This window comes from Alligator mississippiensis, chromosome 2 (genome assembly GCF_030867095.1).
Source record: "Alligator mississippiensis isolate rAllMis1 chromosome 2, rAllMis1, whole genome shotgun sequence".
NCBI lineage: Eukaryota > Metazoa > Chordata > Crocodylia > Alligatoridae > Alligator > Alligator mississippiensis.
The window spans coordinates 132,575,206-132,594,597 of NC_081825.1; the positions used below are offsets into that span (position 1 = coordinate 132,575,206).

Sequence of the window (19,392 nt, forward strand, 5' to 3'; positions counted from 1 at the left end):
GCCAGGAATGGGGAGGGGAATGCAGGGGGAGATGGGATTCTTACCTGCATTGAGCACATAACAAAAAATAAAAAGTCCCTGATGCTGCTCCCATGGCATCATTTGTCTGCACCAGTGGGGGACAGGAAGCTGGGACCAGGGATGCAGCCACCACTGCAGCACTGGTCACTACTCCCACACTCCCCTTCACAAAATCCTGGGTCTGCCCATAGAGATAAATAAAGCCAGTGTTGAATACTTTTGAACATCCTGTCTTATGAGCAAGCCCAGTCTCTGGAATATCAATATCAGTTGTGCAAGAATCACCATAAATGTTTTCATCTTTGTTCATTGGTTGTTTTTCTATTTGACAAATTCTTTCTTCATTAATTACATGGGATGTTGCCATTTATCAGCTATTGTATCTATTTTTCTGTTTTTGCTCAGTGGCCTCTTGGTTTATTTCCCCACTGTTGTCTGGCCTGATGTCTGGAGTGCTCTTTGTGCTGATCAGATACTGCATCTTAAACAAGGTAAGGAATTTGCTACTCTACACTGCAGCGAGTGCTTGGTGTGATGTGACGTGTGCATGGTTGCATGTTATTTAGCTGTTGACATTTCTATGGCTTGTTTTTTTGAGATAGCCTGAGCACCCGGTACTCCAACTGAAGCTGCAGCTTCTCTGAGCAGACCTGAAACTCAGAGCCCGTAACATAAGAGGTGTTCCAGGCATAAACAAGTCTATATATTTTAATATATACTCTACTTCACTGGGACATGACCCCCTGCAGATGGCTGCTTTATGAGCCCTTATTTAAAACTGATTTTGCACAATCATAGCCAATGGTAATGAATGCTGTTTAATCAGGAGGGTGCTAGCAAAATCACTGTATAAAAGGTGTGACTTTACTGGTGTCAAGTAATAAAACAGTGTTTAACCAAGTAATTAATAGGTGTGAAATTCTAAACACTGGTCTCCCAAGGCACCATATGTCAAAGAAAGCTTCAGGAAAATATTTTCCTTAGTATTCAAGAGGTTTAATCACCAGTTCCAGTGTCCTCAGCCACGAGTGGAAGTGTTCAGGAGCCTTTAAGTCAGATAGTTCTAAGTCAGGGATTTTCAACCTTTTGTAACAAGTGGGACCCCGTCTGTCTCAAAGTTTCAGCTAATTTATGCTTTATATTTTTTTTTTTCTTGTTTTCAATGCTACCGTTAATAGGAGGGAGGGAAGGGGCTGGGGGAGGCAAATTGAGGCCCCAGTAGTGAAGAAGGGAGTGGGGCTGGGGCATGGGCAGGAGTTGCACAGCCAGGGCAGGGCGCAGGACAGCCATAAGCGGCTCATGCAGGGAGGGGAGGGGAGGGGAGGCGTGAGGGTGCATCTCCTGCTGCTGCATGCACCCTAGGAGGACATGATGGGGAGGTGCCCTCTGGATCTGCACATGGGGCAGGGCAGGCTGCTGCTGCAGGCTGGGGCTGGGGTGGTACTGGGCTCTTCCTGGCAGGGGGCTGGGCCAAGCTGTGCTTGGGGCAGGCTGCAGCAGCACTGGGAAGGGGGGGTCACAGGGGGGCTATGGTAAATTTTGGGATGTCTGCAGCCCACCCTCACCCTGCACATGGATCTGGGGGCACATCCCCCCCCCCCATGCCCTCCTGGGGTGTGTGCAGCAGCGCGAGCCACCCCCCCCACCCCCACACCCCCTGGACAAGCCGTGGCTCTGTCCTGAGCCTTGTCCCAACTGTGTAGCCCCTGCCCCACTCCCTCACCACTGGGGCTTCGATCTGCCCCTCCCATGCCCCTTCCCCCACAACAGACTTACCAGCTGGACCTGCCTGCTCTCCATGATGTTTTCTTAGCCACCTGCATGCTGTGCCATCGCTGCATGCTTGCACAGGGCATATATTGGCCACATCAGCCAAAAAAAGCCCATTGCTGATAATCAATTTTCCTTATATCGGTGCCGATCCAATCCAGAGCCAATGTATCAATGCACCTCTATAAAACAGTATTTTTTCTCATTCATTCTGCATACCTCCTACAACCTTTTAAAGTATCCCTAGGGGTATGTGTACCTCCAGTTCACAACCACTGCTTTAAGTTATCAACCTTACCAGAGGATCTGTGTTTATTTGCAAGCCAGCAGACTTGGGAAGACAGAAGGCCCTTTTATCATTTTTTTTTTTTTTTTTTTTTTTTTCCTTCTTTCTCATCCCTCTCTATCCATCGCAGCCAAACGGGAAAGCAATGCATGACAAAGGCCCTAAAATGAGAGACACCAAAATAGCAGTCATGCTGGAAATTTAAATGGATGTGGTATAAATAACCCTTCCTGTAACCTCAGCTTCATCATTCTTTATTTCTGATGTAAATAAACATCAACAATGAAGTGTGGGGGAGGGGAGCTTCCAAATTTGTCTAGAGCATGGAGAACATAGGATTAAAGTGATTATTGTTCCATGAAAGGAAGGCCACGTCAAGCTGTTTGTTGTCCCCTACCATCACTTTTATCTTAAGTTTTGGAAATAAAATGCAAACAGCATATCAACTGCAGCAGAAAATTGGTGTATTTAAGGACTCAGAAGTCAGGAGAAGTCAAAGATAAGAATGAATTTGCAACCTAACCTCAGCCCACTGTGCGTTTGTATTATGATAGGTTTTTCAGAAATACAATAGCCTGGTTTTGGACAGCTTTGGATGTGTGTGAGTGACAACTTGTGCTACTTGATGTACATAACGTAAGAGTCATTCTTTGAGTATGTCTCAAGATGGATCCCAGTATAGATGCACATATGCACACAATCCCAGAATTAACTTTAAAGGGCAGTGTCCACTGGGGCTACACTTGTGTCCTGTGCTACCTAATGCTCCTTTACCAGATCATAAAGGGTGAAGTGGCTTCTTCCCTTTCTTAGATTTGTCAGCATTGGCATGGACAGTCTGCAATTCCAAGCCATCCTGGCTGGTTTGCCTTTCACACCTTTTGACAGAGCAAAGTAGTGATGACTCGGTGCTCCAGTTGGACCCTGAGGTGCTATTAATTGAGAATTTTACCTGACCACCCCCTCAGTTCCCTTCCCCGCCTTCTTCCTGAAGCCACACTTGATACTGAGAAAAAAAGAAATTATATTCTTTGGGTGTGGTCCAGTACTTTCCTCTGCTACCGCAAGTGGGCCAAGTTTTTCCCACTTCTGCTGGCCCCATCCAGCTCATCTAAAGGCCAAGATGTCTCAGAAAGAATCTTGAAGCAGAACGTAGTTAATTTCCACCTGCTGCCAGTGGGATGTGAGCCTCTCCCTCTGAGCAACGAGGCACACTTGGCAGGGCCCAAGCAGCCGCCTTTGCCTGTGTCGGGAGTGTTCCAGTCTCTGTGACTTGCCAGACAGCCATGCCAAGCAGCCTGCTAACTTTTGTTAAATATTATGTGCTTGATGTGGCAGCCAGGTCAGATGCTGAGTTTGTGCAAACAGCACTTCAGTCTCTTCTTGATGGACTGACTGACTGCAAATTGAACTCCTCCCTCTTGCAGTCACAAGAGGATACTGCTTATCAGCCACTTACACTGGGATCCCCATTGACACATTATCACAGAAAAAGGGTGGCTACTTACCCTTCGGTAACTATGACTTGAGATGTAGTCCATGCGAGTCCCAGGAATCAACCTCAGGCTGTGTGTTTCAGAGCCCTCAGCTGCAAGGGAGTTGAGGGGTTATGGCTGTCCTACCCTGCGTGTCCTCAAGGAGACACATGCGCAGCCCTGACAGGCAGACACTGCTGTTCAGAAATGTCTCCATTCCTAGACTCAGTTACTGTGGAGTCAAGTCCTTTTACAGCAGTCGGCATTCTGCTGAGGCACGTAAGATTTTAGAGTGAAACAGTTCACATTAAGCTCATTTTGGATCTTACTGTCAATCTGTTATGCCTCCTCGATACAATTTTAATATTTTAGTTCTTGAAAAGCCTTTGTTAACTGATGGAAACACTCCTTGTTCATTTCAGTTTAAGCTACAAGGTTAGAAACAAGCTCTTAGAAGTCACTGGAGAGGTGGTACGGTAGTAGTTGGTGACCCCATTGTGCTAAGCAAGTACTGCACAAACGTGGTAGGAGAGGGTCCCTGCCTCAAAGAGCTGGCAATACAGATAGACAGGACAGATAAAGGGTGGGAGGGGAAACCTGAGTGCAGAGAGAAAGTGGCTTGTTTTAAGCAAGCACAAGCCAGGAATGAAATCGGGGACTCCTTATTCCCAGTCCAGTACCCATCCACAGCACAGTGCTGTGTTCTGTGTTTCTGATTCATTCTCCATCTGGTTACTGTTTGAGACATTTCCCTAAGATGCTGCCACATGTGTGACAGCAGGAACCCATGCAAATAATCAAATCCTTTCCTCAGCATCTGTCCAGAGCACCTAGGCTGAAGTGTAGAAGTCGCATGGTTGGAAATAGAGCAAGAAGATTCACCCACCTACTACGGACATGGCGATGTGTGAATGTCCCTTACCATCTCTCAGTTGTGATGCTTATGAGTAGAATAAACTCATGTAATTAACAAGCCTTTGTCTTTCCTCATTATTCTGCAGGAGGACCCCGTGCCCAACGGTCTTCGTGCACTTCCAGTGTTCTATGCTGCTACCATAGCGATTAATGTGTTTTCCATCATGTACACAGGGGCACCAGGTGAGTAGACTAGAAAGAAATTATTGTAGCATCATGCATGAATGCTCATTTTGTATTTGCTAACAGGTAATGATGTACACTGTTGAACTTTATGCTTGGTTTAATTTCTGTGTTAACAGGCACAGGATCAGAATCCTTTGATTTCCTAGAATCGTAGTGGTTGCCATGTTTTTAAAAAATAGAGATTTCTTTGTCTCTCTTCAGCTCAACCAGTCGTTAGAGTATCTGTTCAGTAGAGGCTTTTATCTTTTCATCTCTACAGAGGAGGGCAAGTATAGAGCTGTTAAGTGGGACTTCTTCAGAGGCAGCACTTGACCATCCAGATACTTAGAGTATCTGGCCCAAGCAGAGTGCTTCAGTATCTCTACTGCTGCCCATAAGTGAAAGCGCTGCAGATCTTTTAACTGAAGTTAGCAGGACAGATTCTCAGTCAGTGTGAAGTGACATTGCTGAGGATCTGGCCTAATGCATTGCTACATTTATTGCATTTTTTCCTCTAATCTACCACATCAAAAGGATTGGGGAAGTTCTAGCTATCGATGTGGTACCACACTTCCCTCTGTATTCATCATGACTCACAAAGAACAGTGCACAGCATTTTCAGAACTACAGCTTTGTTTATCTGGGTGGCTCAAGACAGGGTGGATTCACACCGCTGCTATGGACAGTGGCAGTGGGTGGCCCTTGTTCCTATACCTGCTCCCTGCCGCCTCCACAAGATGTCTCCTGTCACCCAGAGGACAGGAGAGCTCTCTGTCCTACACAGTCACAGGGAAGGAGGGAGTGTGACAAAATGCAGGAAGGGGGGGACCTGCCTGCCAATATAGCCACTGGCCCCGGCTAAGCCCAGCACCCTAGACTGATGGGGAAAACCAGGGAGGTCCGACCAGAGCGGGCTGCAGAACAGGGGCCGCCCACTACCACAGCTGTCTTCAACAGAGCCCAACACCCTGTGCAGCTTATTCACAACCCCTGGCTGAAGCCGTTCTGGGGCTCCCCCTGCACCCAGGTCAGCCAGGGGCAGCAGCAGAGATAGGCAGGTCCCAGGTCTGCCTTCTTCCCTTCCTGCCCCCCCCACCACAACCTTCTGCACCTTTCCCTGCCCAACTCCCTCCTCCTGCCCGTATTCCTTGCTGGCTCTGGAGCTCCATCCATCCCTTGTCCCCATCCCTGCCAAGGTCTGAAGGGCAGCATGCCAAACCCACTTTTATTAAATTCTAAATCTGCCTATGGCTCTAAATTATTGCAAATATATACATAGAACAAGTGTACAGTTGCCCACCTAAACTGTTTGACTCTGGCCATTCAGCTGTTGTTCTTATCACATTATCATTCATTGAGGGCATGAATAGACCATACATTTACATTTGATGTTAAACTGGTACAAAAAGAAGAGCAGTCAGATAATGCACATCTTAAGCCAAGGTAACTTTTGTGCAATCAGGGGAGCATTACCCTTGAAAGAATCTGAGGTAAAACGCCTCTGGTTTAGTTTTTTTTCTGTCACTGCCCATCCTAGGAAAGCCTGTTTGCTAAAGGCTTCTCAGCCACATACTGTGTGAGCTGCTCCAAGATAGCTGCATGTTTGTCTATTCTTGATCCCAGTGCTTTCTACATCAGCATCCCAAATCAATGTAAATAACATTGGGAAATATCTTTTTGTGCCAGTGCCCTGGGATGAATGGGCAGTTCACATCTCAAAGCTTTCATGACAGGCTGTTGAATATAAGCCTCTGAATGTAATATATTAACATAATTTAAAGGGCTAAAATGTCACTTAAAAACCCCCCCAGAAATGTATTTTCTATGGAATCTGTGCGTGTTGGCTGTGCCAGGTAGATGTATATTGTGACCTACGTAGTTGACAGCACTGCACCATGGTTAATAAGATGACAAACATTGTTGGGGAAATAGTCATGCTGAAGGGGATGTGAATGGACAGTACTGTAGCTACTCCCTGCTTTTAAAACCCTTCCCTTGCTTGGTTTGGTCCATGCACTGCTTTAGAGAGAATCAGTTGGTCAGCCAACTTTTTTCACTCTAGTCCTGTTCAAAATGTGTATAAAAGCAAAATGAACTAAGGAATAATCTTCGTCTTTCTTGTTTCAGGTTAAGCTTTCTAAAATAAGTAATGAAGGGAATGGTCTGTTTTAGAAATGCACAGCAAAATAAAAATGCATCTCCGAGGCTGATGTATTATAAATGTTTACATATCTGCATAAATTAAATGTGTAGGTGCTTCCCTTGGTTTCAAGTTAAGTGTGCACACCTGTGAAAAATCAGGATTCCGAGTATTTTTTTTTTCCTTTTAAGGCCTGATCTTGAAAATCCTAATCATATGATTAAGTGCAGTTTGTACAGGGAACGCATTGACTTCCATGGGTTTACTCATGGGCGTAAGAGTTGCACGTGTAGAGTATTGCAGAATCAAGACCTGACTTCACTACGTACTGGGTTGGCTTGTTAAGCTTTTGAAGTATGCGGATAATGAGTGAGGTTAAAGTAAACCTCAGGTTTCATTGACCAAAACCAAGGTCAAGTAAATATTTACTTTTGCAGGCAGCACATTTCAGCTTACATCAGGATATGAAGTCATTATGAAATTGCTTCAGCACCAGCAATATTGACTGGAATTTTGCCATTGACTTGGGCAGGGGCAGGGGCTGAACTAACAGGCATGGCTACTGAGAACCTGAGGACCACATCTTTAACTGGATGCATGTTAGCTTAGGCCCTCAAATACCCCAGTATGCTCATGCACAAGGCAGTGTTATCCCAGAGATGCGTATGTGAGTGACCATCGCCCCTCTCAAATGTCTCGTTTGCAGGTTGTGAACACAGGATCTTCTGTATTGTAGCATAGATCTGTCTCCCTTTTGTGAACTAAAGAAGTCACATTGATTTATAACATTTGTATTCTTTTGCATTCACAGTGTTAGGACTGGTGCTTCCAATGTGGGCAATTGCTGTAATATCAATCGGTGTATCTCTAGTATTTGCTTTTGTGGTTTGGATATTTGTATGTCCATGGATGAAGAGGAAAATAGCAAGTAAGTAGCCAGTAGATTAAATGCTAATAGAGCGAGATCCTTGTGAATTGGAATACGTGCCATTTGGGGTTTTAATGCATAATATTAATGAAAAGTACTGGCGCAATGACAGTATTTACAGTTTCATTTTCTGTGTTGTAACACTGAAGTAATTTAGTTATATATTTATTTATCAGATTTATATGCTGCTTTTCTGAAAAAGACAATGAGGGTATTTTACAATAAAATACAACAACATTATAGAAAGAGAATAAAATATTAAAAGAACACAAAATGGATTTTTTCTGTAGGGGAAGTTTTTCTCACTTTTGATCTATATTGTGGTGAGCAGGGATCCTGGTTTTCTCTGTTTAAAAATTGCAAATTCTCTGATAAAAATCGCAGATTCTCTGATTTGAAACCCCCAAAATCCATTATTAAAATTAAATGCCACTCTATAGGTATCAGTTGAACACAATCTTTTAATGATATAATAACAAGTTTAAAGCAATTTGGAAGTCTACCAGTGCCTCAATCGCTATAGTAAAATCAATTCTAAATACTTATACATTTTGGTGTTTGATTTTGGGTTTTTTTATCATGGAAAGCCACAGCTCAACTTACCCCCTTTGCTCATGAGGATACGGGTTTACCTGTGGCTGTCTCTCCCTGCTGCTTTTGTGGTGCTGAGCAGTCTTGATATGCTAATGCCTTGCCCATGCCATTGCCCCTCACTCCCCACCCACAGCCCCCACCCCCTAACCTTGCTGACAGGGGCCCCCAGCTGCCAGGGCTATGGGGCCAGGTACCCAGGTCCAAAGCCCCCTGTCCCCCCAGCAGTGCCTGAGCCCCGGCTGCAGGAGGCAGTGGCTGCTATGGTGGAGTGGAGCGTGGAGTCCAATTCCCCCTCCCACACGACCAGCATGGCAAGAGTGGAGCCCGTGGGAGGTGGGTGCAGGCTCTGGCTCCCCACCCTGCTGCCCTACCCTTTGCAGCCCAGCGGGTGTGGCTATGCAGAGTGGGGTGGGGAAGGTCAGTGCTGCCTCTGTGCGCCAAGCACCACCCTGGCAAGGTACCCCTTGCCCACCCAGCAGCAGTGGGTGTGGTGGTGCAGAGTTGTGCCCCCCGCTGCTTCCGGGGCGGGGGGCGGCACCTTGCCAGGGCAGCACTTGGCTTACAGCGGTGACACCAACTTCCGCACCCTGCTCTGCCCTGTCGTCAGGTCCTACCCACCGGGCTGCGGAGGTCCTGGGAGGAGGGCAGCATGGTGGGAAGCCCGCACCTGTAGCAGGCACCCTGCACCCGCCCCGCGCACAAATCTGGCACATCTGGTGAGCTGGGGCTCCTGTGCCATGCCAGGTAGCTTGGTCATGGCCTCGCCCACCACCTGAGCAGTATCTCCTGGGCACCCCGCCCCTGTGAGTAAGGGTACCAGCCCCAGTGCCGCCATCCCAGTCATGCAGTTCCCCCCAACCCCTTCCCTTGCTGGAGGGGCAGGCACCCTCCCGCATGCTCCCACTGCCCTGATGCAGCCTCAGCATCTGGCCTCCTTCTCTTAGTGCCAGCAGGCACCCACACCCACCCCCTCCACACACACCCAGACAGTCCCCAAGCCCTGGACCTCCAGTCCCCACTTGCTATACACTTGCCTGCATCCAGTTTCTGAGGCTGCTCCCACGACCCTGCCTGGCTGCATGCTGGCCACGTGCATGTGTGCACACAGACGCACGTGATGCTGCCTCTGCTTCCAATCACCCCATCAGCTCCTTGTAGGCTGAAATGCTGCCAGCCTGCAAGGGGAAACCTGTGCTTTCCCATGCTTTTTTGGGACTTGCTTGTTACCCTTTCAAATATTCTTGTGACCCACTTTTGGGCCACAACCCATGAGTTGAGAAACACTGAACTTGTAGATAGCTGCAAGAGACCTGTATTTTCATGATTTTCAAGGAATGATGAAGATAAATGTACCAGTAATATATTCCTATGAAGGAACATGTGCCTGGACAATTAGCAGAACAGTAAGTAAACTGCTCAAGCTATTGTTTTCAGGTCAATTTGTTTTATTAATGTTTGTATTCCATTATGAGTATCAGTAGTGGTACAGATAAGATTGAATAACCTAGCCATTTTGTAAGAAGATTGGTTTAGAATTACAATATTAGCATTTCCTTAGGCCGGTTAAAGAAGGACGCTGCATTGTCAAGGATATCAGATGAAAGTCTTGATAAAATTCAAGATGAGGAGACACCTGTCTTTAAAGAGCTTCCTGGTGCCAAAGCAACTGATGAGAGCACAATTCCCCTCACTGGTTCAATAACAGAAGCTGCTGGAGTGTCAGATAGCATAGCAAATGGAAGCCATCCACGTGTGCCATATGGTAAGAAACAAAGGAAACATGGCGAGTTTTATCTTTCCATTGTCTAGATGGTGTTTTCTGGTCAAAGAGTCAAGGGGGGATCTTGGATCCATTTCCATTAGGTATGTTTCTGTTTAATTTGAAATTTCTCAAAATGGGTAGATATATTCCTATAGCAGTTTCTGCTAGCAACTGAGATGGCTAATGCTTTGTGTTTTTGGTTAGAACCTCTTCCTTTTTAATTAATCACAACTTTGTAGGAAAAAACAAGAAGGTGACTAAAAAGCTGAATAATTCTTTTCAGACATATTTGATTTTTATATGCAGTTGAACTAGATAATTTAATTTCCTCTTATTCCTGGTCTTAATGCTACTTCTTTCCTATTTTTAAAACCATTTTTAAAATGCAGGGAATATGAAAACATCTCAACTATGAAAGTTAAAATGTAGCATGGTATTTCTCTGTACTGTTCTTGCTAAGGCTTGAAAAGTATTGGTTTGGAGTTGACAAATGTATGATCATTTGCAGTATGTCCCCTAGAAAAATCTCAAGGCTGTGAACATGCACTTACAGAGAGCATGTGGGTATGCAGTAAAGCCATCACTTGTTTAAGGTGCCATTTTTGTTAGCTGGTCTGTCAGGACAGATCCTGTAACCATACTTTGGCCTACTGACTTTGGCTCTAGTATCTATACCCATAGTGTACGGTGCATGTGTTTACACAGGTATAAAACAATTTTATGTAGTTGTTGAAAGGCATGCAACTGAGTGGTACTGCTTAACTAATCAACTAGAACAGTGGTGCTCAACCTTTCTGGCCAGTGGGCCAGATGGGCAGTGCACAGTCCCTCAATAGGCCAGATCTGGCTGCACAGAGGGGGAAGATTCCAGCCCCAATCCAGCCATGCAATGGTAGGGGGTTAGCCCTGGCCCCATGGGGGAGAAGGGGGCATTACCTGACCCCATGGGAGGAAGGGGGTATGACTTGGTCCCAATTTGGTCAGGTGGAGGGAAGGGGATGTAGGGCAGCCCCACTGGATGGGGTGTGGGAGGGGGAGCATTCCCTGGTCCCATGGGAGGAAGGGGATGTGGCTTAGCCCCAGCCTGGGCAGGTGGAGGGAAGGGAGCATGGCCTGGCCTTGCCAGGAGAGGTTGGTATAGCCTGGCCCCAACCTGACCGGGTAGAGGGAAGGGGGCTTGGCCTGGCTCTTCTGGCCTTACAGTGGGGAGGGTTATGGCTCAGCTCTGACCCAACCCACAGAGCATGGAATTTAGGCAGTGGAGCGGGGTGGTGGTGTTAACTGGCCCTGTTCCCCCACCACCAAATTTATCAACCCATGTGGAGCCCCACAGGCCAGATTCCAAGGCTCCACAGGCCACATTTGGCGGAGATTGACACCCCTGAACTGGAAGATTTTTCTTTTTACCTGTTATTTAGGTAACATCTACATGGCCATGTAATTTTACTAAAAATTGATTACCACATATTTTGAGAATTACTTAGATATATTAACTCATGACTTAAATGTATGCTACCACTACCAATTAAAAATAAATACTATTTTTTTTCCTTTGGGCAGTTGAATATTTACGAAATGGTGTCATTCATAACCTGAACATGGCCATTTTGTGTTCTGTGGAATACATTAGCTCCATGCCATTATATTCATGATATTAATAGAAATAAAATATAGAGGATGTTCAGTATGATTAGGTAGAAGCCTATTTTTTACAAGAAAAACTGTACTTGAGTATGCTCAAATCATAGTTGGCTGGGTTCAGTTTCTGGAGCTGTACAAGTAAATCCTCTCGCAATCCAGTGATGGAAAGCCAGTCAAATTACAATTTATTATGATCTTTACTTAGGGTCAAAGTTTAAAAAAAAATCTAACTCCTATTTTCAAGTGACTTGTTTTCTAAGCGACTTAGAAGACATTTTCAAAAGTCCCTAGCTGCTTTTGAAAATGTTTCCTTGTCTTATAATGCTTGCAGTTAACACGTGCATGGGAAGCAAAGGCTGAAGGAAAGTGTGCATCACCTCTATTTTACCTCTGCTTTTTCAGGTAGGGCTTTTTCTATGACGCACACTTCCATGAAATCTCCTGTCTCCAATGGCACCTTTAATTTTGATGGTCAAATGAGGAGCGATGGCCATGTATACCACACTGTGCACAAAGACTCAGGATTATATAAAGACTTGCTCCACAAAATACACCTAGACAGGGCCAACGATGACAGACCCACTCAAGACAACAATTACAAGCTACTGCGTCGCAACAACAGCTACACCTGTTACACAGCTGCCATCTGTGGAATGCCAGTACATTCAGCCTTCAAGGCAACTGACACATCGACTCCAGAAGACAGTGAAAAGTTAGTAGGAGACACAGTGTCTTACTCTAAAAAGAGAGTTCGCTATGACAGCTACTCTAGCTACTGCAATGCCGTAGCTGAAGCAGAGATTGAGGCAGAAGAAGGTGGAGTGGAGATGAAGTTGGCATCAGAGCTGTCGGATCCTAACCAACCCCCAGATGATCCTGTGGAGGAGGAAAAAGAGGAGAAAGACGCCTCTGAAGTCCACCTACTTTTTCACTTTCTCCAGATCCTGACAGCCTGCTTTGGATCTTTTGCCCATGGGGGTAATGATGTCAGGTAAGAGTACTCACAAGCTACATACTTTTTGGGCTGAGTACTTTGAGTATTGTTTTCCATTGAGAGGGTTCAGTATGCCCAGATAGGGCTAATTTTGTTATGTGAACAGGTTGCGACAAAACAGTTTTGCTAGCAAACCTTTCTGCATCGATATCTGCTACATATTTAGAGACTTGGGTCACTGAATTACATTTTTTCTTCCACAACAATAACTTCTTTTCTGTTCTGTAGTAAATAGTTCCTTTTTTGGCAAATCCTGTAGCACCTGTAGAGGCACTTAACAGGAATCAGTGCCTTATTGTAGGCATTGTATAAAGAAGCAAAACAAATACAGCCTCTCCCTCAAGAGCTCAGAGTCTGTTTTGACCCCAGGCTCAGAGACCATCAGCAAATGAAAAGTATGGACTGTTTTTGTCAACGTGTTCAAGTAGACTTTCATCTTTCATAACACTGCCCTGTAGCAGGTATATAGGAGACAGATTGGGGAAAATTAGTGAGCAAGCTCAGCTTTCCTGCAAGGAAGGGCACTTGTGTAAGGTAGAACAAATCCTCTGAACCAGAGATGGAATACTTATGGGGAAGCCTCCAGGCCTGTGATTGAGCTGCTGAGTCATTTAATTCGTCACTGTCCATTTCAGCAGATTACTTTTGCCGAGGCTCTGGCCTTGTGAGTTGGCTGCCAGGTGGTAGTTCTCATGGATCAAGTGTTCTTGGTGGATCCATACTAGGGGATTTCTATATTCACTTCTTCCTGACTCTGCCTTGTATCAGAACTGCTTTCTCCCAGAGAAGGAAAAAATCTATGTAGTTAGCCATGCTCACTTAGTCTCAACTCTGGCTTTCTATTTTTAGCAAGCTCTTCACAGGTTTCCACAACAGCAGTCATTAAGCCCCCACTAGTAGTATATGCCAAGATTAAAGTATCTTTAGCCCCTCCATTGCTATGATCTGTATTTTGGGTTAAATTAAGGGAAGCTATGATCCACATTGGCCAAAGAAAAAGGTAGCTTCTCTCAGTATCAAACAGTGAAAGTACATCCCTGCAGGCTTGCAAGTTAGCACCACTGAGACCAGGAGGTTTCAAACTCAGGGTGAAGGGTCTCTTATCTTTCAAGAAGCCCTTTGAGGAAATGCAGGATTTCAGGGACCATGCCATCCCTAAAAGACACTTGGATCTATAGTCACTGTGCTCTCCAATGTTTTTTTCAAGATTATATCCTCTCACTATTTCCTTCTGATCCTTTAAAATTCTATCCACTCCTACGAGCAGAACCTGAGTCCAGACATCGGTCATGTTGCATTCTGACAAAGACGGCCTTTTCCCTCTCTTCTCATGCCTCTCTTCTTGTCTTTTTGAAGTCTCTTATAACTGTGGCCACTGCTGTAAAGCTTCTCTTCTGCCCATTCTGCTCTTTGGATATCTTCCCCTTTCCTTCTGTATTCCATGTTTGCTTAAAAGCACTGCCCAATATCTCCCCCTGTCTTTATCTCCCCTTTATCTCTCATCTCCTCCAGCTCCTCTCCGTGGCTTCTCATTTCTGGCTTGTCATCTTCCCAGAAACCCTTCTCTCCTTCCACTTGTTCACTATTTCCTTTCCTGTGGGCCTTTCTGACCACCCCACCACCATCACACTGGAGCAGATAAAAGGAGAAATAAATTAAAGGTTAAAATTAATATTAAAAAATCCTGCATGCAGTTTGACAAGCCTATGTTATATTTGCACTGAAGTGTAGTACAGTGAGGCAAAGCATAGTCTGGGCTATGGTCTGTTGTGTATCATTTTTTTTTAAATGCCCTGAAGCAGAGGTCAGTCTTCTGCTGTGCTTTAGGCACTATTTATTGCACTTTTTGCACATTTTGAACAATATAGATATATTGTGTTCATTCCATCCTCCAAAAGAGACTAGGGGGAAACTGGACAAATTCTGTTTCCTCAAGTAGATAAATTGCCTTATTGTCTCCCAAAAGATCCTCTCCCTGACACTGGCAGCTGAGCCTGGAAACCTAGTCTTTCAGGTTGCATAGCTATGCATGCAAACATATAACCACAGCATTAGAAACCACTGTTAGAAACCCTTAGGGGACCCTCTTTTGGCTCACATCAACGGGGGTATTGGCTGCAATGGTTGCCCATTGAATAAAACAAGGACTGGTGGCGACACCTTATTTGGACAATCGCTTCATTCAGGCTGCCTCCCTGCTGTAACAAGAGCCCTGGATTGTCTCCATGGCCCGAGACTGATTGTGTGAGCCAGTCCAAGAGCCTTATGACACCCTGCTGCACAAATGCTGAACAGAAAGCTAAAGAATTTCAAATCCCAACTAAATGTGTTGGAACAGAATCATTGCAGAAATGCTGTTGTTAAAATTAATTAACTGGGCAGGTTTCACTGGCTCAGCACTTGGGCACAAAGGGAGCATGTAGGGCTGCTCACAGGTCAACCGGAGAATGAAAAAGGGCAGGATGGAAAAGAAAAGACATTGCCCAGGAGCATGACTACATACAGAGCTGCCAGAGACAGAAATGCTCATCCAGGGCCAGTTCTCCAAGGAAGGTTAGAGGGCAGAGGCCCTTGGGGCCACCAGACAGTTGCATTCACTTTCCAGGGTAGGGATGTTAATGTATATAAACCTCAATGCATTTAACATAAGACCTAATGATCAGAAGTTCAGTACTGGGGCTCAGCCTGCATCTACAAAATGCCTGCATGATGGAGAGAACGTCCAAAGGTCTGGGTTCAGCTAAGGAGCTGGAAGTCTGACTGCCTGTCTGAGTTAATGGAGGTCCCCATGAAGCTCATTAGTCTTGTTCACTACACAGAGCATTATTGCATGAGGGCTTCCCTGTCAGTAGTGGACTTCTGGTGTGGGAAGCCCAATGATCTGATAAAAAGGAGGGCAGAGAAATATGAGCAAGTTTGGCTGAGGCGGAGTAAATGATGCCTGGGCTCACATGCTCAATGTTGAGGAGAGAGAGACCTATTGAATAAGCTACCTGCTTTGGGGAGGAGGAGTGGGGAAGGAATTATGGGATCTTATAATTAAAGACTGTAGCATAATGCCTATGCATGGGGAGGACCTTAATTCTCTAGTGCTTGAATGCTCAGTCCTACAACCTTAATGTTCCTTTGCTGTCATTTTTTAGGATGTCATTTCCTAAGTTTGTAAATATATTTATTTATGCAGTTAAAAAGCTGCCCTTTGCAACAAAGGCTCAGGGTGGCTTACAGTAAGAAGAATAGAACATAAATGAAAAGAACAGAAACTCCATTGGTTTAGCTTCCAACATGGGTTGTCAGGAGAGCTGAGATCCTTAAATCCACAGACCAGTCCTCCACAACTTGTGCTAATGAAGTGACGGGTAGCAGTGGAAGGCAGTTATCACCCTTGCAGGCCAACCACTAGAGGATGGAGAGACTAATTCCCAGTGGGTTTCACAGCTCTTTGCTGGACAGCCAAATGAACTGAAGTTAATGCTGAGGAATCCAGGAGTTCAGTTTCAGGATTGGCAAGGGGAGTGTGCCTAGATCTTCCCCTGCTGTATCCCTCCAGCTTCTCTTTTCCTACACTGATTCTGGCTCCTTCTCCTGTTGGCCTCTTGCCGTGCCACTTCCATCTTCCCCTGGTTCAATCGGCTGCACTGTCACAGATTTCCTGGGTGAGCACTGGGAAGTCACATAGGCCCAGTTTTTATGCTCAGCTCAGCTTGGCCAGCCAAGGTCTCATGTTCCAGACTGAAGGCCATCGAGGGGTTACAATGAAGTCAGACCTAAGTATCTTTAAGAATCTGGGCCTGTGTACTTCTATGCCTCAGGTTTCTGTTCAGCGGGGAAAATAAAGAGTCCTCCAACTTCACAAGAGAGTTAAGAAGATGGAGGCCCTCAGGTACTGTAGTAATGGGGACTTGATATCCCTTGCAGTTAAAGAGTCCCCAGACAAGCAGTTATAAGTTAAAGTACTATGCTGTAGTGTGAATTTAAACTCAGTACAAAACTCTTAACAGCCCATAGTTTGTTTTTCACTTTTACTTTCCAAATGTTTCTTGACAGAAGACTTCAGAGACATCCCCATATAGCAAAGCAACTGTCCTTGGTGGCTGAGAGTCCAAGCCATATTGAACACAATTCTCAAGGAGATAAGGAAATGTCTTTCTCATTCAGGTACCACAGAGGAAGAAGGCAGCCAGGCATTTTTGAAAATCCAGCTTAGGGCCATTGTGTATGCATAGGTAGCTTTAAACATCTGATCCAAAGTTTCTCTGCCTTTTGTTGAGAGCGCTTCAGAACTGCTTCCTGACATAGGATAGTTTGAACTGTTCTCCTGAGATAAAGAACCAGATCCTCCCTCATGTGGTTCAGAAGGATGGTCCTAGCTACCACCTTTACTCTCTTATTGATTGATTTGTGCATTACCACCTGATGGTCGCTGCTGCTCCTTCTGATGCTGTGCTACTCAGTCTTCATCTCAAGATGCCCCCACAGGGTCTGCAGAGCCTGTTGCTGGCACAGCTGGAAAAGCCCCTTCCTTCTCCCGCAGCTTAGCAGCCCCGTCCCCAACTTGACTTCTCCAGGGCCAAACAAAAATCAGCAGAACCATGCCTTTTTGTATTTATTGCATTATATTAGAAGAGAGCCCTTTCTTTGTGGACTGGGCTTAGTCACATCAAAGAGGCATTGTCAGCAGGTGAAAACTGGGTACTGCTATAAATCTGCTTTCATACAAAAGAATCTTTTCCCTCTGCAGGTTCAGAGGCCAGTGCTACCCTCTCATTTATCTCAGGGTTTTCAGGTACTTGTGGTAGAGCTTGTAGAACAGTCATGAGCTGACTTTTTACTTGCTCACAGTTTATCTGCTTTTCATTTCAACAGACATTTTATCTCCAAGTTGTGGAACCACGTGAATCGTTTTCACTGTATTCATCGGGCCAGATTTTAGCCTGGTTGTCCCCTCAGCCTGGTTCTGCACTCATAATTTTACAAGTACATTGAAGTATGCTTAGAAGTCTGCCGCCACCTTATGTAGACACAATCAGGGTCTGAGACACCTGAGTAATTTAATCTACACCTGCAAACCATGAGGACAGAAACAGAGGCTGGGTTCCAGAATTGTGAGTTCTCAGTCAAGTATCACTCCTCTTCCAGGCAAAATAATTCTTGCAATCCAGCACTTCAGTACTTTGAATCCTGTGCTTCTGTAGACCTCCTTATCCTCAGCTATGTCATAAGCATTCACTTAAGGCTCCTTAGCACATTTAGAACAGCATTTCTTTTTGTCATTTTAGAGCAGGATTTCTCTTGACTTGTTAGAGTTGAGGGGGATGGACCTCATTTGCTTAGGTGCTTTCTGTGAGATGCTAAAGACCTCAACTTCCAGAATCAGAAACTAGGGCTTTCTACTACTGGAAGGTTAGACTCAAGCTTCAAAACAATGTAAATGATTAACTGCTAGACATGGTAGCCTGGCGTGCACAATATTTGAGACCTTAAAACTGTCCCTGGCACCAGCTGTGTGTTTTGGTAATGTGCCAAAACTAAATATAGTGGGTCCCAAACCTAGGACAAGTGAAACCGTCAACCTTGGACTCCGAGTTTTATGAACCCTGCTATCCATTATTATCAGTCTGTAAAATGAGCAGCTTCCTACTGGATTTTAAACCTCTTGAACTACATAGGACATCTTTTTTGTGAGTGCTCAGGTGTGATTAGAACTTGGTATCAAAGGGGAGCATCTCTGTCATCTGCTATCAATGGTTTGCAGTAAGGAAAGTACTGTTTAGCCAGGCGTAGTACAAGTGTATGAAGGAAGGAGCTGCAGAAACAGTAAAGTACACTTGCCTAAGTTGAAGCACTCAGTGGGAGAAAGCTTTCTTTAGCAATTCTCTGCATCAGGAAGTGCCCTAACCTGCCTGTGATGCTAAGTCCAGATTTAAGCATTCAAATGAGCATGGTGTAATTTTCTAATGAAGGTTCAGAGTCCTGTTCCCCCTCAGTGAGTTGCCAGGTGCTGAGCTCTTCATAAAAGCTGGCCTTTGCGCTGCTGAAATGATGGAATGTAGCAATATATTGATGCAGGGACCCTGACCCAGTTAAGCCATATGAATACAGTTTTCTTCTCTGTGTGTTTGATTTAAAAAAAAAAAAAAGTGACGTTACTGAATGCCACTTCTGTGAAGGCTGCCCCCCCATGTTCATTAATCAGTTATTTTTAATATTAAATATTTGATAGAATGATGCCAGTGTTGAACTTTTAGCCAATCTAGCAGATTTAACCTGCTAACAGGTTTCTCCAATGTGATGACAGAAACACTGTGCAGATTTACTGCTAAACACTCTCACCATATCACTCTGTAATGGACTCCTGCGTCATTTGAAAGGAATCTCCATAGACCATATGGTAGAGGTGTTGACTGGAAGACTCAGATCCTGTAGGACAGATACATTTTTTCAGGGTGTTTCTGATTTGATCAGCCCCACAGTGACGCTTCTTGTGTTCCTCCAGCAGCTTGTCGTCAGAGCTGACAGCAAGAAGATACAAACGCAGGAGTGTGCTACCTATTACACATCTTGGTGCTGCTGATCTTTCCAGACTTCAGATCTGGGCTGTATGTGCAGAGTTGGCCTTAAAGCACTCCTGATCATTTCTCTGAACCTAGTTCAGGTGTGGGCCAACCTGGGGCAGCGGTGCCATGTGAGTGAGAGGTGCC

General features: G+C 45.1%; 1 protein-coding gene across 4 annotated transcripts in view; it reads left to right on the forward strand.

The window, feature by feature from the left end:
- The window catches only part of SLC20A2 (solute carrier family 20 member 2), a 71,114-nt gene that overhangs the window by 39,211 nt on the left and 12,511 nt on the right, over positions 1-19,392 (forward strand). For all 4 annotated transcript variants that reach the window (XM_019500088.2, XM_019500090.2, XM_014600836.3 and 1 more), the window contains exons 4-8: positions 427-512; positions 4,554-4,650; positions 7,584-7,700; positions 9,853-10,056; positions 12,100-12,688. In XM_019500088.2, the coding sequence (XP_019355633.1) occupies positions 427-512; positions 4,554-4,650; positions 7,584-7,700; positions 9,853-10,056; positions 12,100-12,688 (1,093 nt within the window). The remainder of the gene's footprint in view (positions 1-426; positions 513-4,553; positions 4,651-7,583; positions 7,701-9,852; positions 10,057-12,099; positions 12,689-19,392) is intronic.